Source organism: Dendrobium catenatum, unplaced genomic scaffold (genome assembly GCF_001605985.2).
Source record: "Dendrobium catenatum unplaced genomic scaffold, ASM160598v2 fragScaff_scaffold_542, whole genome shotgun sequence".
Lineage (NCBI taxonomy): Eukaryota > Viridiplantae > Streptophyta > Magnoliopsida > Asparagales > Orchidaceae > Dendrobium > Dendrobium catenatum.
Window position 1 is genome coordinate 3,931,177 of NW_021319004.1, and position 25,100 is coordinate 3,956,276.

The window sequence follows — 25,100 nt, forward strand, 5'->3', positions numbered from 1 at the left end:
GCTGTGACTTGTCATTTATATTTAAATTTAAAATTAGTAATTATTTATATTTAAATATATAACATAAATATAATAATTATTTATATTTAATTTTAAAATTATGTAATATATTATATATGTATGAATTTTATTTATTTTTTAGTCTAAAAATTCTTAGAATTATAAAAATTTTATGAATAAATTGTCATTATTATTATGTTAATTTTATTACTTTTAATTATATTATTATTTATTACGTCATCAACTTCGATCTCGGTTCAACCGGTCGAACCATGAACCTCTAATTCTTCCGGTTCGTTGTCCGGTCCGGTTTTCACAACCTTGATATTATCTAAGCTAAGGGGACATTTGCTCAGAGCCCAACGGAACATGAAAAGGAAGGCCGATGAGCATATAAGAGAAGTAAATTTCAAACCCGGAGATATGGTTTACTTAAAATTGAGGCCCTACAGAAAAAAAACCCTAAACAGAAGGATGAGGAAGTATCCCCACGGTACTTTGGGCCTTATGAGATCGTAGAGCAGTAGCCTATTGACTGAGGCTACCACGTTCATCAACTTTACACCCAATCTTTCCTGTCTCACAGCTGAAGAAGGCGATAGAAGAGCTTACACCATCATCTCTGCCTCCGACTTTGATAGGGGACATGGAGATCATTTTGGAACCCCTGAAAGTAACGAGTATGCGGAGAGGGGAAACAGGGGCACATGAGATGCTAATCAAGTGGAAAGATCTGCCAGAACATGATGCCACATGGGAGCCATACGAGGCAATCAAAAGATAGTTCCCTACCTTTCACCTTGAAGACAAGGTGCATTTGGGGAGAGTGAGTATAGATACGGGAGAGGGCAGCATGTCAGGGGTGGGAAGGGCAAGGGATTCGGCCACCTTGTGGGGCCCATTAAACATATCATTACGTATGTAAGAAGAGGAATTAAGGGATTAATTATGAGATGTTTCCTTATTAAAAAGGATATATTTGGAGGCTGAATTAGAGGAGATTAATTAGGATATATTTCCTAATTTATGAGGGCATATTTGGGGGCTGATTTTGGGGCTAAATTTGAGGAGATAAATTATGAGATATTTCCTAATAGAAGAGGGCTGATTTGGGGGTTAATTTGAGAGGGATTTGGGGGAGGATTGTTTTGAAATTTGTTGTTTTATTGTTTGCTATAAGTAGTAAGATTTATGTTATGGTTGTTTACAGAATTTGATTTAAGAGTACTGTAATTTTCTTTTTGTAAGGGATACCATAGGTGTCTAGGGATTGGGAGAGGTCCATCTCTCAAAAGAGTGTCATTGTATCTTACTTTTTTCATATTTGATTTTCTATCAATAAAAATCTATTTTTGTGTTGAATCTCTTGGAGTTTGTTTTTACTTTTTATACCAAGGCACATCAGTCTCAAGCTAGATTATTGGGTAATGCTCAACTCATACATAGAAAAATCACTGACATGCTACCTGCCAAAGGAAATTTAGTGAACATAAATTACTTTATATTGCCTTTTTTTTAACTTTAAGATGAAGGGGCTGAAAATAAAAAATAAAATAAAATATTATTTTATAATTATATAGGGACATTTAAAGAATATTAACAAAAATATTTTTGAGAGTAAGATTCTAGATCTTAAGATTTTGTTTGTGCATAAGGAAGCTAATACTATATGAGAAAAAGTAGCTAAAGATATTAAGAATGTTGCAAAAAATGTGCTAGGAATATTAAATGGAAAAACTTCTAATAATAAAAATAGTTGGTGGTGGAATCCAAATGTGCAAGAAAAATTTAAAAAAAAAAAAGATTTGTTATAAAAATTGATTAAAAATAGATGTAAAAATTTTGATAATTGAGAAAGATATAAAGAAGCCAGTAAAAAGTTTAAAAAAATAATATATGATGCAAAGATTTTAACTTTTAATGACTTATTTAATAAATTAAGTACTAAAGAGAACGAACGATATATGTATAAGTTAACCAAACAAAGAGATAGAAGTAGTAAAGATTTAGTTCAAGTAAAGTATATTAAGGATGATCAAAAAATGCTTTTATTAGAAGAAGATATTCAACAAATGTGGATGAGATAATTTGCTAAACTTTTCAATGAAGATAGTGAGAATGCGATCGACTTTAGTGACCTTAGAATCCTAAATGAAAATAAAGATTTTTTTTTTATTAGCATACTAGTAAAACCGAAGTTAAAGAGGCTTTAAAGAATATGAAGTATAAAAAAGCTGTTAGACTGATGATATTCCAATAGAGGTGTGGAAATGCTTAGGAGATGAAGGACTTTCTTGGCTTACTAAACTTTTTAATATTATTTTGAAGACTAAAAAGATGTCAGATGAGTTGAGAATGAGTGTGTTGATTCCTATTTTTAAGAATAAAGGTGATGTACAAGCTATGTTGCACCGATAAATCTATTTATGAAGGCGAGTTGTATGCGATACACCGATACATGGATACGCCTCTGATACGGCATCGATATGTGTCAGATACGGCTTTGTCGTATCCAATTAAAATACTATTAAATTTCAACATGACACGCATATCCGGCACGCGTGTCCGTTGAAAAACAAACAAAAAAACCAGGAAAAAAAAACGCTATGTTTACTTCCGCGGCTGCGAGCGAGGTTCTCTCATTTCCGGGGTGGATTTGAGTCACTTGATGATATGGGAATATTAGAAATTACTAATCTTTCACTTGATGAGCCTGAATTAGAAGCTATGATATTTATTAAAGTTGATGTAAAAAATTATAGACAAACCACTGAAGAAGCTAATCATATCATTCCTTCTATTCAATAGTTGAAACTTCATGTACTAAACAATTTATTTTCATGCTATTGTTGATCTACAAAACATTTAATGCATATTTTTATTTTGATATTATAAGCTATAAGGCTACAAATGATGTTATTTCTTTTTTTTTTTGTAATTTCAAATATCATGCTTTGATTGATTTCTTAATTTTTATTTATGATTTATAAATTATAATGTTGTGTCCACGCCATACCCGTATCCTGTATTTTTAAGAATTTATGTGTCCCGAATCCGTATCGTGTCGTATCCGTGTCACCGTATCAGTGCAACATAGTGTACAAGATTGTGCAAATTAAAGAGGAATTAAGTTAATGTGTCATACATTAAAACTATGGGAGAGTTATTGAGCATAGGTAGTGGTGTGGTACTAATGTTTCTCAAAATCAATTTGGATTCATGCCAGGTAGGTTTACTATAAAAGCTATATATTTATTGAGAGGTTTGATGGAGAAGTATAGAGAGAAAAATGAGGATCTACATATGATATTTATTGATTTAGAGAAATCATATAATAAAGTTTCAAGAAAAGTGCTATGGAGAGTTCTAGAAAAAAAAATATTAATAATGCTTATATTCAAGTCATTAAGGATATGTATCCAAGAGATATTACTTGTGTTCAAACACAAGGTGGTTTGACAAGGTATTTTCCTATTTTGGTTTAGTCATGGATGTTCTCACTAGACATTTGCAAGAGGTTGTACCTTAGTGTATGCTTTTTGCTGATGATATTCTTCTTGTTGATAAGACTAGAGATGAAGTTGAAGGTAAACTTGAATTATGGAAGTCAGCTTTAGAGTCTAAATGCTTTTATTTGAATAGATCTAAAATTGAAAATATGAAATATAATTTTAGTAATAATAGATCTAGTGTGGAATTGTGACTTTGGGCGATCAAGTTATTAATAAGAGTACACATTTTAGATATCATTGGTCTATTGTTCAGAGTAATGGTGAAATAGATGGATATATTATTAGTAGAATTCAAGTTTGATGGTTGAAGTGGAGGAATGCATCGAGCTTATTGTGTGATAGAAAAATCCCCCTCAAACTTAAGGGAAAATTCTATAAGATGGTGGTGAGACCCGCAATGCTTTATGGTGCAGAATGTGGCTGTTAAAAGAGATGCATAATATTAAGTGTAGTGTTGCAGAGATGAGGATGCTCAGGTGGATTAGTGGCTTTACTCTTAGAGACAGGATACAAAATGATCATATACATGAAAAGGTTGAAGTAGCTCCAGTGGAAGATGAGATTAGAGAGAGTCGCCTTAGATGGTTTGGTCACATAAAACGGCGGCCTTCCAATGACCCCGTTATGAAAGTAGATGTATTAGATTTGACTTAAGTTAAGAAAGGTAGAGGTAGACCTAAAAAGACTTCGTTAAAAATTATTAGAAACGACCTTTCTTTATTAGATTTAAATGAGAATTGGACTCTTAATAGGACACAATGGAGAAAAAGAATTCATGTAGCCAACCCCACATAATAGGATAAAGGCTTGTTGTTGCGCTGTAATATTTTCAAATAATTGCATGGTGGCAATAAATTGATGATTTAACCAAATGTCTAATTTTCTATCGGATATCTGACTAGAATGAATGATGCCACGTTCAATGAAAAACACCAAATATCTGTGGCCGTGGCAAAGTTGTCTTGCTACATCTGACTGGACTGCTGAAAAATGAATGACATCGGACACATTGAAGAACCACTGCCCTGAATTCCAGATATCCTCACATGGCCTAGAACACAGTACCGTAGCTTCATTCCTCTAAAACGTTTAGCATAGAAAGAAACTTGATGGAGTTGACCATGGGAGGCTTCAAATGATGGAACCATCAGAAATGGCCATGATGGCTTGACAAAACAGATTTGCTTATGTACCTACAACTAAACAGACATCAGAATGGGGATTCCACATAGCTCTGAATTATCCCCGGACTACCAAGCTTATTACTGATGGGGGGGAAACGGTTTTCGGGGGGGGGGGGGGGGGGCGATGAAGAAAAAGATGGATGAGCATCCTATAGTCGTTCAATGCAGAAAAAGATGAATGAGCATCCTCTTGTCCACTACTGTGGGACTGGCCTTGGGGGTGAAGCAGTGTATAAAACACTCACCAATTCGAGGACTAAAATTCACTAATTCATGAAATTATTAGGCAGAGCAACAAATTCTAACAGCTGCTTGTAACCTAGAGATGCTAGGAAGGAAATCCTGTAGCAAACTGGCTTGTGAAAGACCATCTTTTTTCAGAGTATAAAAGAGCGAGCCTCTGATTCATTTGACCATTCAGCAGCCAAGTTCATCAATTTAGAAGCAAGCATCTCTTATTTCATGCAGGCTATTGCTTGTTTTGTAATGTGCATATCTCATCTGAAATTTTAATTTAGAACCTAGTTCAGGGTAGATTTTGCATATATATCCTAAGATGCCATTGGAAATAACAACTTCGGAAAGCTATAACTTTGAGCATGGACCGCCTATTTTAAGGAAATCTATAATATTTCATTCCTCTTCACATGATCTAAAATGATTTTAGGACAACACTGAATCTCTATTCACTGCAGAGATTGAAATAATGCGTTAACATCCATTCCGTAACATTCTTGACTGCGAATATCCTTGTAATATGATGCACACTGGGAATAAATTTTTTTGATCCCAAAAACTTAATCCAAGAGGCAAGTACATAATATTAAGAGCTCAACTTTCGTCTAACTTGCTTTGAGGAGCTATCTTCCATTCTCATTTGCTCATAACAATATTTCCCCCATACATGTCATCACCCGTATTAGCTAGCACTCTCACTCAAAAAAAAAAAAAAAAGCTTTTCAACGCTATCAAAAGTCATGCACCAAGTGGTAAGAGATGGAAGGTGGTGGTGGAAGCATGAGAGGTCGAAGAAAAAACACTCACCTAATTTGTTATGAAGAAAGGCATGGCTATATTGCTAGCAATAGCTATGAAATACAATCCTATTCCATGAGGGACCATTAATCAAAATGATTTGGAGATTATTTATAACCTCTTTAATAATTTCATGAAGAAAATTTACCAATAAAAATCTAATAAGAAAAGCCATGTGTTCCTTGAATTTGAATTTGAAATGGCATAATTAGTGAAACATCACCCTTTATTTAAGCTAAGTCTCTGTCAATTGAATTTTCAAAATCTTAGCATGCTTCATAAGACAACATTTATGTAGGAGAGGTAAAGTAGAGCCTTCGCCAAAATCCACGTGTTATTCTTGCATGGGAAGGTCATTTCAAGGAGGGGAGGCACCGCATTTGTAGGAGGAAGAGTGAAAATGCCAGATTTCACATTATTTGGCTTTGGAGTGGTTCAATCATACATGGAAGCCTTCATAAATGAGATAAAACCTTGATGCCACCTTGATGAAGATAAAGATACATCTTCTTCAGTACCACCCATGTCTTTGAACAGCATTTGATATCTTTTCATGCCTTACAATGACCATAGAATAATGACAATTTTCTCTGTCATAGAGAAGATAATTTGCGAATATGCATTCTTATTTTGTATCAAAAGTAATGGCTTTGAAACTTGCATCATTGTTCTATATCATCAAGAGTTCTCTCAAGCAAGTGTAGCCTACATAAGAGTCTTATGGGGACATCAGCTCATGGAAGGTTTATAAAAGGCGTGGCCGCCGATCTACGGCCACGATCGAGTCTTTGTACTTTTGAGTTATTTTCTTATTTATGTATTTTTCTATTTTCAGTGTTATGTTTTATTTTCCATGTAAAACCCGAAAACAACGTTAGTAGGTCGTCGCACGCTTTTCGATGCATCGCACAAGACTTAAGTGAAATTTTCGACGTTAACGGAATTCAACAGAAATAATTTTATAAAATTCCTTGCGAAATTCTGATCGTTTTGATCTATATAACCCATACCTAATTTTGCCTATTTTAGGAATAAAAATTAATCAAAGTTTCATAATGATGATTTTACCCCTAACCGTTTAATAGGACAAATTTATTTAAGTGAGGGTAGTATGATAATTTAGCAAATCCTATTTTCCTAAATAGAAGAAATCGAACCCTCCTCCCTCATTTCTCACGTAAATCGGCCGAACCAAGAGAGAGAGGCGGAAGGGACGGACGGCGCGGGTTCCGCGAGGGTGGCTCCGGCGACGATCTTCCGGCGAGAAATTTAGTCCAAATCGAAAAGGACGACGAGAGGAGTGTTCAGGTATGATTATTTTAAAATGAAACTTTCTAAATCTCAAGATTTTTGGAGACAAAGTTTCTAGGATTTTATAGGATTTTATTTTTCATTCGAAATTTCTTTGTGAAAACTTTAAGGAGGAGGGATTAGAGGATTGTTTTAACAATGAAAACGAAGAGATTTGAGGAATTTTTGGAGAATGAAATTTTTTAGGGCTTTTTGTTAAAAACGTAATTTCTATTAAGTATTTTTAGAAAAGTTGTTCCTAAGGTCTTTAGGAATGATTTTAAAACAAGAATTTTGATTTTTAGAGAAAAACTCATTTTTGTAATTTTCCTATTTTATTAAATCCGAAAATTGATATTAATTTAATTAAAAATTCATTAAATGTTGTAAAAAATAATTAAAGGGAAAATGATGGGTTTAAGTTTAGGACTTAGATTCAACCTTAATGAAGATTGAATTATGTGACACGTCTCTTTTGTAAATTTTCTTAGGTTATGATCGTTAAAATATAAGGTGAAAGAACTTTGTCGAAGCGTCATACCGTGCTTAAGAGAGGTAGGTACTTGTATTTAAATCAGATTCATGTCTCTAAATTATTTCATTTCTCTTTTATGTTAAGCAAACTATGTTCAACTTATAAATGTTCTTTTCCATGCAACTTTTATATATTAAGTTTGATTTATATTAGTACGCAAGAAAGACTTTATAATTGCTTATTGTCTCATACTTGAATTCTAGATAAACCTGGAAAACAATTATGCATGAAACAAATTGAACGAATACATACGAAATTCAGAATAACTTAAGCCCTATAAGATCTATTATAATTGCATGTGCATATTGATCCGGAAGTGCCAAAATGGTAATGATAAAGGGGCTTACAAAAGTCAAATGGTAATGGGGTTCTTCGGAGCCAAATGGTAAAGAAAATGACCTGCGTACCTGATCAGTACGAACACTGGTACTTCCGGGACAAGTGTATAAGTTATGATTAAATATTTTATGTATACAAATGAAAGGTTAAGAAGAAAAAAAAAAGTTGATAAAAGGAAAAGTTTATGAAGAATGAAAAATCTTCAAGGAAAAGAATTAAAGAAATCCTGTATGAAAAGAATATCCAGTTTATGCATATCAATGTTTTATTTTAGTTTCTCAAAGTTTCTAAATGAAAATTTCATGAAAATTATTTTATATTCTTTATTTAAGTCATGAATTTGAGATAAATACATGTTATCTGCTGAGCGAGTAAGCTCATCCTACCTTTAAAAATCTTTTTCAAGAGAGAAGTGATGGCTGCACGATGATCTTACACTTATCGTCGTAGGGGACCTCAGGAAGAAAGGTTCTTTTGATGTTTTCAGTTTGAGTTTGAGTTTAGTAGTATGTTTGTGTATGAACATTATTGGAGTTTATGTAATTGTTATTGATTTAAAGTTTTTAGTAGTTGTGTGAGAATAACTTTTGGAACACTTCAGTTAGTGGCTATTTCATATAATGTTGGATGATGTTTATGTATTGAACTACTGATATTAAAATTTTAAAGAATTTGATTATATATTATATGATCATCCGTACGACTGACTGTTCCCGCCCCGTTATTATCGGGCTAGCCGGGCCGGGTCGTGACATTCCAGTTATACCCTTTTAATGGGTGATGCCGTATGTAAGCCCGGAGGGCAATTGTGTTTTTTATTTTCATACTTCTCTAGTACTAGGCTATATATATAGCCATTTGTTCTATTTTCAAGTTAATGAATGATTGCTTATGAATATTTCTTCTTGGTTGAGTTTGAGAGAAAGCTTGAGAGTTCTAATGGAGAGAGATCCCTATGAGAGGGAGATTTGCACAATACCCACCAACCTAGATAAGTCGGGTTCGTGGTTCCAATCCATATCTTCTTCCCCTTGTCGTCCCCTCCATCTAGCCGCCGACTTTCCCCTCAATCGAGCCACATTCACCACACCCGACCACCCCACTCAGCTCCACGGCCAAACCCATCCAACCAAACCCACCATCCCTCTTCTAAAACCGGTGGCTACCCCATCCTAACCGCCAGCCACAGGGGATTTCCCCTCCCTCCCTTTCTTTCCTTTATTTCCTATTATGGATTGAATATAATTGGGATTAATTTTGAACTCAAATCCAAGTGATTTGAAATTCAAAATATTTCCTAATATACAAAATCTATTTTACGAAAGTCATTAAAATTCAATCCAATCAATTCATAATTGATTGGAATTTAAAATTGCCTTTCCCAATTTACATATCCCAAATTAGCAAGCAATAATGAATTGTTTTAATTCCTCTCCCCATTAATACCGCCGGCCCCTCTCCTTTGGCTTGGATTAGGGAACCTTTCCTAAATCCCACTTTCTTCTCTTAGAAATAATTCCCATCTCATGATAGCAGAAAATTCTAAAGCCCAAGCCTTTAATTAGTTTCCAAAATCTGAGAGTAGGAATTAGTAAATAATTCCCTAATTTTCTCCCACCTTACCGCCACCCCTTACTGGATTTTCCCAAAATTTTGTCCACGATACAGTGCTCCTCTTTGGGAAGAATTTGAGAGCCAACCTGTTGCTGGCCGAAACCCTCAAGGCCCCATCTTGGGTTGCTTCTTTCCCCAAATTCCCTCTTCACCATCAACTCCTCACTTGAGTTCTAAAACCCACACCCTCTCTCCCAACCTCTATTCTTTCAAGAAAGAAATCTGAAATTTCTCTCAGGTTTTGGGAACGAAATCTGAAATTGTTCTCAGATTTCGGAGAGGAGATTTGCTACCTAGCCCCATGAATGGCAGATCCAGAAACTGAGTATGGTTTGACTTGGGACGACGACGGTAACACCGATATCCTACGCTCAACCTTCTTTGACGTGAACCCAAGAGTTGATCAAACCGTCGAGGAATATTTGGAATGAATTCTGGACACCTTAGTGGAAGCAATCGACGAGCACTTCGAAGACGTCGAGTGGATGATCTCCACCACTCCTTGACGAAGGTTTCTCTTTCTCCTTTCATTATATTTCCTAAATCTAACTTCTCTTGGAATTGATGACAGTCATGAAGGACGATTCCCTGCTACTCATGCTAAGCTTAATAAACGTAGGGCTTGAGTGTACCTCTATGCTTATTAACTCTTATTGTTAGATTAGGGATTTTCGTTGACACTACTATTTGTCATTGTGTTACTTTCTCATTTTATTTTGAAAGATTCAAATCTCTTGCTACGTAATTTAGCCTAAGCGGGTGTGACCCCTTATTTGTTTTGATTTGTCGTTTTGAACTGCTATTAGTCGTGTTTTCAATTATTCTAATCAAGAGTTACGCAAATTTCATATGAATTAACTGCATTCATACTTAGTCCTGCATCAGAGTCGCCCACTTTCCAATCTTGCTAAATCGTGATAGAAACCATCACAACCCATGGGTGCTATAAATTGTATTAAAGAATTACCATCAGCTAAACCATTAGTTCTAATATCACTTGTTAAGAGAGTGGAATACCAAACACCCAAGTTGATCCAGAAAACAAGTGTAGAAACCCGTCAGCCCAAAATTTTATGCAGCTAATGAGTAAGAGTCATTACTAATTAGCAACTCAATTCTTAATTCACTTCTTATATTGGACTATTTACTATTCTTATAAGTATATTAATAGCCTCATGTTACTAAGAATGAAAGCAAAAGAAAAGGGTCAAAACGAGATTTAACGAGATTTGGAAGTTAATTCTCCTACATTTACAGTTGCATTGATTTCACTGCAAATTGCAATAATTAGATTTCAATAAGAGGAAAGATGCCCTTTAAATATCATAACATTAATGCAGTCATAAAAGGGAATAAAATGGAAATTTATACATAATATGTTCGAATAAAATTCCATTTAGCAAGAAAGAAACCATCAGTAGGAAATGATGGTTCATTAGCTATCAATGTCCACGAACCTTCATTGTGGAAAATAGGGGAAATTTTTGTTTTATTGTAGAGAGCGGAGAAACTATCAAATTAGGAGCATGCATATATAAGATTGTGATTCTATGTGAGCTCACCTATGCATTCCAGAAAGTTGGGTCCAACACATTTAGTAGCATAACATTGATTGATTCATACTTAGTTTGCTTTGGAGTGTGATTCCTTATAAGAATTATATGGTTACATCATGCATCTTGTGTGTATGAATTCATGTAGATTCTATGTGATTGCATAGCTTTCCTTGAACTCGTGTGATTAGTGCAGAAGATTCCCCACTAATTTGTGGTTTTTCTCCCCCTTGTTTAATATATATTTTAGATCTGTTGCAGTTCTGCAAGGCAGTAGCAAAATGGATAGGTCCAAGTGCACATGCATGTGGAAACGCAGGTGGACTTACACGTGCCAATATATGTAAAGTGAACTTGTACACAAACATCTTCTGAATAAGCAATAAAGTTGCAGATTTTTGTACTCATTTTGTCATTGGGTGTAATTGTTGTGGAAAAAAAATGATAGCAACAGTCCTACTTTTTTGCTTTGTTAGAGTAGAATAGTGTTGAGTTATACAACCATAGTTATAGTCTCTTGTACTTTTATTTTGTTAATGCAAATGCACTTTTCAGGAATTAACAACAATGTATTCCATCAATTAAGTGTGATTTTAGTTCATGCCATTACTGCACCAAGACTACAACCACCAAATAAGCAAGTGATTGGCAATTTGTTTTTCTTTATAATGGAGCGTAATTTCTCATCACCCACTTATCCCTCCTTTTCATTGCCCCTCATAGATTTATGGCGGCTAAAACGCAGCGGAGTATGAAGGCAAGATATGTGGGTAAATGAATGGATGGGTGGGTGAGTCCAAGAGGCTGGAAAACAACGTAGGAAGTATTGAAGGACAAAGAAAAGAGGACACCCTACATGCGATGTGAATAAAATAAGGAAAGAAAACAAGAAGATAAAAAAATAATATGATGAAAGTAAAAATAAATATATAATTCAACACCATGCCAAAGAAAAGTTTAAGAAATTTCCTAACACAATTAATGTTGCTCACCTTAATTTCCCTTCTTTCTCTAGAGTAGCAAGTGATGTCTAATCAACGAGTATGCAAGTGATGTCTAATCAACGAGTATGAGTAATAAACATTTTTTAACTCCTATTTATTTTCAACGGTTAGCAAACCTCTAACAACGGAATACTTATCAGTTGTACATGATATAAATCATTAATATATATCTTACCTACATGAAGTGTCTTTAAGCAAAATAAGGAAAAGGAGAAAGCCCAACACAACCAGATTTATTGAATAAATTAAAAAAGAAACGCGCTTATAACAAGCAATGCTAGCTCCTTAAAATGCCTGGTAAACGGCACGCAACCAGCTAATAGCTGGCATGCTCATTTGTGGCATAACAACTATAAATTTCAACATGTATCACAAGGGTAATAATAACCTCTATCTTATAAATATGACCAAATTGAGGCCTCACCAGGATCTTGCCATCATGAAAAATTAAGACCACCGCCTTTGGTTTTTCACTAATATCAAAATGTTACTTGAATAGCATTTTAATTTATTATATTGTTGGGGCCCAAGAAATGTCCACAAAGAACTTTGAACACATATCATACCCAGAAGTTTGTAGGCCCCAAAAATTTTGCTCCGCAACCTCTCTGCATTTCAAGGGTTTTAACGGATTATGTTACAGGTCAAATTTCCAAAAGGCAAATAAAGTTAGAGATAAGATACTCCTAGATATTTCGCTCTTATTTCATAAGAATTTTAAGATCTAAGCTTAGGTTTTCCATAGGTGCAAGACCCTATGGTTAATATCCCATTCCTCAGAAGAGAGAGCACTTTCGATTAAGACTAATCATTTGATAGACACAAAATATCAAGCTTACAATAGCAACAATTTTAATATCTAGAACTTGAAATTTATCACTTTACATTTAAAGCGGATGATGGGGGAATGATGGAAAACCCAACTAATATCTCATAGTTCTATCATCCCAAATTGTCATGATCCTAGTTTACTTAGTCAGAGGAGGTAATTAACCCAACTTTACCAAAGAATCCTTATCGGCCGCCATGGGTTGCTTCATCCTAAAGCACCTTATAGACGTTATGCAGATGTTTATCTAAGAGACAAATTCAAGACAACTTTAACTAACAGAGGGTTTTGTGAACTATCAAGTATACCATATAATTCATTACTCAAGGGTATAAGCCCTTAGGAAACATATGGCTTTGGCCATAATAATAACATAATGGCATCTATTTGTGAAAAATCACTTAGTCATAAGGCATTGATCATAATCGTTTACATGTGGAGTCATTTTATGGTGAAACTATTGATTAGAGAACAATTGTCACATCCTTACCGGTGGAAAATTAATCGAGAATGAAACTCAGTGATATTCTCGATGAGATATTCGCTCTTTATGAGCTGAGGTTATTTGTGAATTCATCAACCTCGCCAAACGATTGAAGAGGGTTGATGAATTTTACTTTAAGTTATAAAATATTTTTACTTACATATTTTAAATTTTGATAAATATTAAATTTTAAATTTTATTAGAATTCTAGTACCTAGTGATTAACTTTAGAGTTTGAAAGCATTTTTAAAATGCATGTTGTCCTCTCTGATTGAGATTATGGGTGTAAGTGAGCTGAGCCGGCTCGAGCTCGACTCGATCACAATCTCACGAGCCGAGCTTACCGAGCAGGAGCTCGAGCTCAAGCTTAAGCTTAAGCTTAAACTCAAACTCATTTACTAAATGAACTCGAATTCAAGCTCGATGAGGCTCTGCTCGTGAGCTCGCAAGCCGGCTCGTAATTATTTAATTAATTGAATTAGTTTACTTAAATTAATCAACAAATAAAATTTAATTCTAATAAAATCAAAGCATATTTCTATTTACAAAAAATAGTAATGGTTCAAAAAAAACTGCTTTTCATTAATGATATGGCAGCAATTTAAAAAGTAAATAAATAAAAAGTACAATATTTCCCATGGTTTAAAATTTGTTCAAGGCTCACGCCTCAAGGTGCGCCTCAAACTACGCTATTGTGCTTGCAAATAAATATAGATTGTGAAGACAAATTAAGAGAAAGAGAATAAGTACCTTGATTAAACTTCCGTGCCAGCCAACCATCTACTCCATCACAAACGAAGCTGACAGATGCATAAGAAATTTATAGCAATTAGCATGCATGGAAACATTAGCTATAAATTTTCTAATATAGCTTTAAGTTTTGCAATTACCTAATGAAGTAAAGGATTGAAAACAACAATTTACTGGAAAAGCACAAAGCAAATGCAACAACATTTAGCAGAACTCTAAGATAACCTGCAGAACACATGAGAACGGCATAGATCAATATCTGAGAATAGAAATTAAGAATTCAAACCAACCAAGCCAAAAAACATAAATAGTGTATTATAAAACATTATGCATCCAAATAACAAAGTTCAAGGACCTATAACAAACTTTTCAGCAGGAATATGAATTGTTTTTTTCATAAGGCATATACCAAAAACACCGATTACCGATAGCAAGGCCTTAATTTCGAACAATAACAAAATTAGAGACTTATATTGAATCGATGAAGTAGTAATATCCAACCAACAATTGCAATGATAATCTATTTAGATGCAAATATAACAATAGCAAACAGATCACCTTGAATACTCAGTTATTCTAATGCAACCAACAAAAAATAAAACAACCCAATTTCTTAGTATAACCATGTATTTAACTCATAAAATGGAATGCTGAAGAACTTTATCAAAAAATCTTTCCAGAGAATTTAAAATGAAGATTATATCAACAAATCTTTCCAAAGATTTTAAAATGAAGATTATATCAACAAATCTTTCCAAAGAATTTAAAAAGAAGATTATCGCTTTTATAGCTTTAGTTGTCATGACTTTAAAGCAAAAGAAAGCCATATTCCACATTGAGGAGATACAATCGGCTAATTTCTGTATTTTTAACTACATCCCAAGTCTTTGGAGCAAACTTTATAAATCTTCATTTCCATTCATTCTTATTGCATGACGTCAAAGGTGTCAAATATATTCTTTGCAAATCTTTTTGGCCAATTTATATCTATGTTAACTTAGGGCTACCTATTTTTCTTCTTAATCTTTTGACACTAATTTTATCTATTCATCTAATGAGTGCATTTTATATACTCTGTTGTAATTGCACAAACCGCAAAAGTTTGTATTCAACTATTTTATCTTTATACATGTCACTTCAACCATCAATTTAATATAATCATTCTTTAAATTGATTTATTTAGTTTTTCCATGCATCCATTTTATTATTTTGATTTTTGTCATACTCAACTTAACTATCAAATACTTTTTTAGCCTGACAGTCAAATCTATATGACATCTAACTATTTGTATTATTATAAAATTTACCTTTAAGTATCCTTGATGTCCTCTTATTGCACAATACTTTTGAGGCACTTATTCATTTTAAGCACTCAACCCTAATTTAAAAGCTATATCCATATTCTTCTAGATAATAGACTCAGGATACTTAAATAAACCACACAATAAGTCTCTTTACCTTACAATAATATTGAATAATTATTTTTAATATCCTATTCACAAAAATTGAATTTTATATGCTCAATTTTTATTCTATTAATTCTAATCACTCCGTCATATAAATAATTTCTACAACATTCTAACTTCTTACTTTTAAGCAAATATTTATATGATTAAAATCATCATTTGTCGAAAGAATACAACAAGGCACCTAATTCGAATATCATTTGTAAGCATCTCCTTAATCAATACATATGGACTAAAGTTGATCCTAGATGTCGGTATACATTAGGAGGCAGGGCCATTTATCTAAAATTGCTCGTAAAAGTTCAAACACTTAAGCAACATTGATCAAAAAAGGAAAGAAAAATCAGCCAAGTAAGAAACAACTCATATGACAAAGCCCACAAACATGCATCTGACCTTCATAGATTCTCAACATGTAAAAATACCACAATCAAGTTTCACCAAATCAAATGAGAAGACTGAAGCTTGATAGTCAAACTCAAGATAACAAAATCAAACAACTTTATAAGCAACACATACACAAAGTAAACCATGGTGCTAAATTTATTTTCGTAATAGCACAACAACATAGACAACCATCCTAAATATTAAAAAATGAAAGACTAATGCATTAGAAGCACACTAAAAGTCTTCAAGCTCAAAGTTTATGGATAAGTAAAACAATTGACAGTCCATGAAGAAATGAGTAAAGACATATCATATGCGTATTAAATTAGCAACTATACTGAAATTCAGATTAAGCAAGCATCATGATCAATAATGGTCCAGAAATTACTCATCAAAACTAGGGGTGTGTGCAAAATGCTAATGACATGCAAAAGCTTTTAGGGACTTGAATGCCACATATTCATGTAGACAATTAAAGGACTTCCAAAAGAAAGGTAAGACATTTCCTCATAGCATAAAACCATCACAAACTTGGTACAATTAAACTTACCAAGAATATTTGGGATGTAAAGATACACAGATGTTCTCTTCGCAGTTGCTGTGTGAGCCATAATAGCTTCTTCCAAGCAATTACGTTCTAAAAGAATCTGATCTCCTACCTACCTAGGAACTTCCAACAATCGTCCATGTTAAAAACAAATACCAAAGAAAATAAGAAAAATGAAAGAAATAAACTTGACATTCTACACTAGAAACTACTGGAATAATATAAATAAATACATCAAGCAGATTTACAAAATCATTTAATATACCAAGGGAAATATGCTAGTAAACAACACAAATTTAAAAAAAAATACATCAAAAACATAGTCAACATGTCAAAATAATGTATTACTTGGCAATTTACATACATAAACTCATAGATACCCAGCATTTAACTCAGTGAGTTGATGAATTATCCATAATGAAATAACAAAGTTCAAGCAGAATTTAAGTTTCATTTAGCCTATACATGTAGAAACAAGAGGTACAAGAAAACAGAAGACAGAATGCCCACTTATGTTGTTATGCTTGATATTGACAATTGGCAACACGTACATAACACATGCTAGACAGAGAAAACTATCATCTAAAATCTTTGTTAAAAAACATAAGCTAAATCGTTCAAGGGACGCCTGATAATTGCAATTCTAAGCATGAATCGACCATGTTAGTGATGAAAATAGATAAAACCTATTCAAACACAAAAGGAAAAAAAGAATATAAAACAAAAATGGCCAACAAATAAAAAACGCACAAAGAATTTTATGCATGTCCGCTTAACCAATGGGTATGTATCCTTCTCGCCATTGCAGATTTCACTATGTTTGATTGTGAAGAATTACAACCCTAATTGCTCTCATAAAACATAAAGATGTTGTTGGCCCCTTTATAAAAAAAAATCTAGGCCAATCCGCGACTTAGCTCATTTATTTTCGTATGATAAAAAATGAACTCCACACCTTAACAGTTAGGACAAGTAATAACTTGGCAAGTGCGTAAAAGCAAAGAAACGAGCAGAGCTACCAAAAGAGCAAGAAGAACCGATACAAAAAGAGGTTCTCACAACATAAATAGATGCCAAAACTACCTATGCATCAATAAACCCTATAACCTACTTTATGCTCTTATGATCACAATGACGGATTCCAGGCAGGAAATAACTCAACTATAACAGACCTCGGTTCGGCGTATTTAACGGGATTTACGCTCGCAAGAACTCTCTCCCGCGGCTCCCGCGTCGTGGAGTAGCTGCGAACGCCCTTATATGCCGCAACTACGGTTAAGCATCGCTCTCGTCCGCCGCACCGATTCTTCTTCCTCTGCGATCGGCTGGGCTCCTTCCTCCAACAGCCGCGTCTTCGTCTGCAGTCGCTGCGAGCAGGGTTTCTCGTCGTACAGGTTAGCCCTTTCCGCGATAAAAACTACAGTTCCTTCTGTTTGTTGCTTTGTTTGTAGTAAGTAAGGCTTCGTTTGGGACGGCTTTTTTACTGTTTTCTAAAACGGAGTTTTAGTACAAAATTTTTTATTTTTGTACTAAAACTCCATTTTAGAAAGCAGTAAAAAAGCCGTCCCAAACAAAGCCTAAGCCTTCTCGTTGCATTTTGTTTATTATTATGCATCATGTTTTAAAATCCCCCAAAAGAGACATTCATGTCACCTTTTTTTTTTTTTTTACATTCATGTCACTTTATTACACTTATATTATATATTTAACACTCAAAATTTAAATATTACACTTTTACCATTCAAATACTAATTTAACAACGGAAATACCACTCCATCTCCACCAATCCCTCAGGACGTTTTTTCTTCTTGTTGAAATTCTCTCTTCCCGCGTTCTTTCCTTTGCAGTCTGCACATGATCTTGCTGCCATAGATTTCTCTTGTGCATCCTACTTCTGGCATACTTAGTTAGTCATGGCTCTCTCTTTCTCATTCTTATATTATCGGCAAGACTCTTACTGGGATTTTAGCTTCTTACATCTAAAGTGGTGAGGTAGAAGCATGAGCAATTATATTTCTATTATAACTTAGAAGATGAAAAAATATCTTCAATAATTAAGAACAGCAGCTATGCAATGTTCCAGTCTTCTGTTATAATACAATACTATCATGTATCTATTGTTCGATTAATAAAGTAAGCGAACAGACCCAAACACTAATTTAACAACGGAAATATCACTCCGTCTCCACTAACCTCTCACGAAGTTTTTTCTTCCCACTGAAATTCTCTCTTCCCACATTCTTTCCTTTGTAGTCCACACCTAATCTTTTCGCCATAGTTTTCTCTCGTGCATCCGACTTCTGGTGTACTTAGCTAGTCATATGAACTCAGCCAGTCATGGCTCCCTCTATTTAATTCTTGTATTATCAGCAGTCCTCTTAATGAGCCTTTACTTCTTACATCCCTAAGTGGTGAAGTGGAAGCATGAACAATTATATTTCTATTATAATTTGGAAGATGAAAAAATATCTTCAATAATTAAGAATAGCAGCTATACGGTGTTCCAATTTTTTGTTATAATCCAATAATATCAGGTATCTATTATTCGAGATATTATTCTATACGGACACCGGACACTTCTCCCGTCCGGTTACGCTTAGATATCGAGCTCGGTACCAAGCGCGGTACATTTTTTGGGTGACGTGACGCATTTTTTTATCTCTGTATGCCATCGGACTCCACACAAAATAATAAATCATATTGTTCAGATAATCAAGTAAGCGAACATACCTGATGTATCCCATGCCAATTCCATGTCCACGGGAGCAAGATCATTCATTAAGACTTAAGAATGATATGTTTAAGTTCATTGGAAGTTTTTTATTCTTGAGATTGCAAACTCGACAATCAGTTGGTTTATGCAGTTATTTTTAAAGCGATATCAAACTGGAAGTTTATGCAGCTATCAGTTCGTTCATGCAGTTTATATCAAATTGGAAGTTTTCATTCTTTATACTGTAGCTATTCTTAAGAAATGCAACTATCAGTTGGTTTCTTACATTCTAAATGAAAATTTAAGGGGTGTTTGGTATAGTGTTGGATTCAATTTTAGTGGGATTTACTAAACCCTGTAAATCCGAATTTAGTAAATCTTATGCTCATAAATCCTGAAAAGTGTTTGGTATGACAAATTGTAAATCATGTTAAATATAGAGAAGTTGTTTGGCAACTGATTACAGGACGGGCGTCGCGGGAAGAAGTTTTGCAATTGTAAGTCATGTTAAATCCTAATAGGAATGGTATTAGGATTTAGAAAGATTTATGTTGTAAATCCGTAAATCCTAGATATATGAATTTGTCGGATTTACAGCGGCGTGGATTGCATTTGACTGGATTTACGCTAAATCATACTAAATCCGATACCAAACACCCCCGAAAAGTAAAATCAAAGGATTATCAGTTGGTTTATATTGTTGTGCCCTCATATCATTCACAAAATACAAAAAGAATTAACACGTTTTATTTTTATTTTATTTTTTCATTCCACATATTTAGAAAACTACAACGGACTTTCATCAAGCTCGGCACACCAAACTTTCAACAAACTACAACATATTTTGAAAGCATCAAACAAAATAGATTTTGAAAGTTTAAGCTATGCCGTTTTACTTCTAAACAGAAAACACCGCTATAAATTACTCTTGTTTAGGAAGATACAAGAGAAACTATATCATTCACCGAAAAAAATGACATGGCGAAGTGATCGACAACAAGGAAAGGAAAGAAAATACACCTAAATCACAAGAATGACAGCTTGCCAGAGGAGCAGATCTTAGCTAGAGTTCATCGTGCTTTTCGTTACAGATATCTCATTTGGTCATAAAAAAACAAAGAGGGGAGTTCGCGGGAAGAGCATGCAAGCAGTTCACGTGGCTAGGGATTGTTGCAGGAAGCAACGCCGTGAGGGTGGTCGAGACGGAGTGTTATTTCTATTTTTAAATTAGTATTTGGGTGGTAGAAATGTAATCTTTAAGTTTTGGCTATTAAATATTTAATGTAGGTGTAATAAAGTTGCATATGTAAATCCCTCAATATAAAAATAGTCCAATAATCATAAAAATGCACCTTGTGCCTTTTATTCCTTTCATTTTGGTTAAAACCCTGCAAGGCTAAAACTACCCTCAGTGGGTGATTGATTCTGATGCTTCCAATCATTTAATTGCAGATGTCTCAAATCTTCAAAACTCACTGTCCGATCAAGGCTCTGACAACATTCCATCTCCAACGGCATATCACTTCCGATCCATCACAATGGTCATGATCTCTTACCTCTTTCTGACTCCAATTGTAAGCTTCACTTGCATAATCTTCTCCATGTTCCATCTCTTTCTCACAACTTACTCTCAATACGTAAGCTCGTGTATGGCATTTATTTTTCGGTTTCCTTTGATTCCTCTGTCTTCATTACCAAGGATCTCATTATTCTTCTTTGTGGTCGTAGTCGTGACGACCTATACTTAGTCTCAACTCTTCGATCCTCTCTACCTCTACGTTTCACAACACCCTTTCATCAGCATCCTTAAGGCATGCTCATATCGGCCACTCTCATCAACATGTCATGAGCAGCATGGCAAAATTGTACATGTCCCTATGTATCTCTTCTTCTTCAAGTCTTTGTCAGTCTTATAAAGTGGCTAAGATCCACAAACTGTCGATTCCTACTAGTACTTCTCATGTTCATTCTTCTTTTGCTTTAATACATTGAGATGTTTGGGGTTCGTCATCGATCTCTTCTATTAATGACTATCGTTATTTTGTAACCTTTATAGATGATTACATCATATTATGTTGACAGTTTATAATGCATATCAAAGTAGAAACATTCTCCAAGTTTCAATAGTTTTTACATTAATTGATACTCAATTTAACCGTAAAATTAAAACACTTCGCTATGATGGGGGAGGTGAACACACCAGCTCTACCTCCCAACAAATTATTGTCCACCATGGCATACTTCACCAACTAAGTTGTCCCTCCACTCCAGAACAGAACGGTCTGGCCGAATGCAAAAATTGCCACCTACTTGAGGCCACACGTACCCTTCTCCATGCCGCCAATCTTCTACATCAATTCTAGGCTGAGGCCATTCTTACCTCGAATTAACTCATTAACAGAGTTCCTACCATCGCTTATCATCTTCAAAACTCATTCCACATATTGTATCATCAACCTCCCTCTTACACTCATTTGTGAACATTTAGCTGTCTTTGCTTTCCTCATCTCAGACATCTCACTCCCAATAACTCACCCCTCGATCTCGCACCAATATATTTCTCAATTACTCCACTTCCCATAAAGATTATCATTGCTTTGATCCACAAACTAAAACCATTCATACATCTCGTCATGTCACCTTAAATGAGCATACATTTCTTTCCACTCGACATTCCCAATTTCAACCACCTCACCAACAACATCATTTCAATCTCCCATGTTACTTATTCCCTATTCTATCACTTCACAATCAACACCATGTCTCTTCCCACGCTGCTCCTCATTCCACTCAGCTTCCCACTAGCTCTCCCAATATTGCTCCACAGCTCACCCAATCTACCACAAGCACTCCCTCCATATTTTTCTCTCCACCACCCAAACTAATCCCACATCTCTAAGAATCTCCTTAACCATCACCTCCCTCTCTCCCATCTCATCCCATGCAAACCCATCTCAAAATTGATCATCTCAAACCCAAGACGATCTTTAATCTCTTAGCCACATCCCAACCTGTTTCTACACCCACATGCTACACAGAAGCAGCCAAATGCAAACACTAGCGCTCAGCTATATCTTCTAAGTTTCTTGCATTACAGAAAAAGGGTATGTAGTTTTTAGTACCTACTCTTACAAATAAATATATGCTTGGATGTAGCCGGACGTACAAGCCTTTGAAACAATGGTCACATTGATCACTATAATGCTCGACTGGTTGCACAGAGGGGTTCAATCAGGAACATGATATTGATTATCATGAGACCTTCAACCCAATTGAGAAAATCCCCACAATCAAAATTCTGCTTATAATTGCCCTTACTCGCAACTGGATCGTCACTCAATTAGACCTCTCCAGTGCCTTTCTTCATGATGGGCTTCAAGAAGACATCTACATGCGACAACCTTTGGACATCATTGATGCTCAACATCTGCACCATGTTTGCAAGCTTTGCCGTGCGACAACCTCTAGACTTCATTGATGCTCAACATCTGCACCATGTTTGCAAGCTTTGCCAAGCGATCTATAGATTCAAGAAGGCTCCTCAGTAGTGGTTCCATAAATTCACCTCACTTGCTTCTCTAGTTCGGCTTTATCTTCAGTAAATCGAATCCCTCATTTCTCATATATTCTCATAACAATATCCACATATACTTACTAATTTATGTGGATGACATGCTCATCACAGGTAGTAATTCATCTACCATTCGACAACTCCTCTCCAACATAGACGAGTTCTTTTCCTTTAAAGAACTGAGTTCCGTTTCTATGTTCCTCGATGTCAACATAAGCACACCTCTCACGACTACTTCCTCAACCAAACACATTATGCTCGTGACATCCTCAAAGCATCCAGCTTCGACAATTGCAAACCTGCACTCATGCCCATGTCAACCAAACCTTCCCATTGCCAGAACGCTGATCAACCTTTCGACAAGCTGAGTATATGCCGTCGGCTCGGCCGATCTCTCTAGTATCTAACGATTATGCAACTGGATATAAGCTTTGCTACCAATCAGATATGCCAGCATATGCACAATCCGACCAATGGCTACTATCAATCTCTTAAGCGTCTTCTATGGTATCTTTAAGGTATCCTTCACTATATGCTCCCTCTTGTTCGTATCGACCTTTAGCTACACACTTATGCCAACGCAAATTGGGTATCATTCACTGCATGATCAATTTGAGAGAGCTATTAACACATTCAAGCTCACGGTTCAAAGGACAATAGCTCTCCATTACATAGCATTTAGTGACTAACCATATGCAGCCACATGATCTCTAACAAACCGTCCTTTACTATTTTATATATACACAAACATTATGTTATAACATTGTAATATTCTCACTTTATTATTTTCTTTTTTGGGTATCACTTTATCTTTTCTTACTCTGTAGTGTGATGCTTTTCACTGAGATTCATCAGAATTAACTTCACCTTTACTTCTTTCTGGTCAAACACACCGTCCAATGAGACCAAGTCTCAACGAAGCTCGAACCCCGGACTTTCTCCTATTCCTCTTATTAACCTCTTTCCCCAACCTGCTAGTACCGAGAGGCCTCCTTTGTATTTCAGTCGTTCTCTACCTCGTTTGCTCTTCCTGTTGTGATCTCAGATTTCGTTGACCTTACTCTCTCTTCTCTGAATCTAAAGAAGAGAAGATGTCGGCTTCAAAGACGTTCTCTTTCTCTGAGATCTCGACCCACACATCCAAGGATGATTGCTGGCTGATAATCCACGGCAAGGTCTGATCCTTTCTCTGCATCTGCAAAATATCCTTTCCCCCCCTCTTTAACAATATTACCTTGGTATTCTCACGATTATCTCTTTATTTTTGCTAAAAGCTTGGACTTCGGTACCAAAAATCATTTCTTTATGATATTTTAAGGTTTATAATGTCACCGATTTCTTAGAGGATCATCCAGGAGGAGATGATGTTCTTCTTCAGGCCGCAGGTGCATTCCTTCACTTCCTCTTTACCCCCTTATACCTTCTGCAATCAATATTTCAAGCTTTATTTGATTTCCAGATTGTGTTTCGAACAATTTCAGTTAAGAATATTTTAGATGTTAGATTCACTGATTCTGAAATCATTATCTAATTGCTTTTTTAAGCTAACGGTGATGCCACCCAGTCATTTGAGGATGTGGGTCACAGTTCCACTGCAACAAGTATGATGGAAGGATTCCTGATTGGTTCCATTCATGTCGACGAGCTCCCAAATGAAAACCAGGCTAGAGCTACAGATCCATTTTTTGCTAATAAGCCTCAGGAGATGAAACAGGCTACTTCTTCCACCAGTTTCATGGATATCCTCCTTCCTTTGCTTATCTTGGCCTTAGCCTTCGCTGCTTGGTATTACCTTACATACATTAATGTCAATGCTTGAATGAATCATCTATCTTACTGTATTTGTTTTATAATTAATGGATTGTTCCACTTGTTCTGTTTTAAGAATTGTGTCCGTCCTACTTGTAAAAGGTGAATCCTTCATGAATTGAAGATTTTTATATCTTTTATATTGGATTTTGAATTTGAATTTGCGATAATTTCAATAAAATATTTCAGTTATTACTTTGTTAAGTTCAATTGGAGTTTTGACTACTAACTAAGGTTTCGTTTGAGACGGCTTTTTAAGTGTTTCTTAAAGCGGCTTTTTAAGTACATAATTTTTAATTTTTGTAGTAAAAAACTGTATTAAAAAGCATTAAGAAAGCCGTCCCAAACAAAGCCTAAAATGTCTTAAATTCGAAGCATACTTATATGATGTGTGTGTAAGTTTGTCTTAATTGGCTAAAAAGTTAAAATAAAAAAAATAAAAATCTATGGAGCTCAATGAATGTGCAAAAATGGCTTC

The 25,100-nt window shown here is 35.0% G+C and overlaps 2 protein-coding genes across 4 annotated transcripts in view; one reads left to right on the top strand and one right to left on the bottom strand.

Moving 5' to 3' along the window:
- LOC110114996 (CDP-diacylglycerol--inositol 3-phosphatidyltransferase 1) overlaps positions 1-17,987 on the bottom strand; it is a 36,960-nt gene extending 18,973 nt beyond the window's left edge. Inside the window, exons 1-4 of one of the 3 annotated variants that reach the window (XM_020848080.2) lie at positions 17,702-17,987; positions 16,533-16,641; positions 14,270-14,354; positions 14,130-14,179 (exon numbers count right to left, since the gene is read on the bottom strand). In XM_020848080.2, coding sequence (XP_020703739.2) covers positions 14,130-14,179; positions 14,270-14,354; positions 16,533-16,593 — 196 coding nt within the window. In that variant the 5' untranslated portion in view covers positions 16,594-16,641; positions 17,702-17,987. Of the gene's footprint in view, positions 1-14,129; positions 14,180-14,269; positions 14,355-16,532; positions 16,653-17,701 lie in introns of all 3 variants that reach the window. The other 2 variants (XM_020848078.2, XM_020848076.2) reach the window with 2 other exon arrangements.
- A 5,729-nt stretch (positions 17,988-23,716) lies between these two features.
- LOC110115003 (cytochrome b5) lies at positions 23,717-24,784 on the top strand. The gene is made up of 3 exons (XM_020848088.2): positions 23,717-23,988; positions 24,132-24,198; positions 24,358-24,784. The coding sequence occupies exons 1-3, from the start codon at positions 23,905-23,907 to the stop codon at positions 24,630-24,632; spliced, it is 426 nt and encodes a 141-aa protein (XP_020703747.1). The 5' UTR covers positions 23,717-23,904; the 3' UTR covers positions 24,633-24,784.
- Positions 24,785-25,100: the final 316 nt, after the last annotated feature.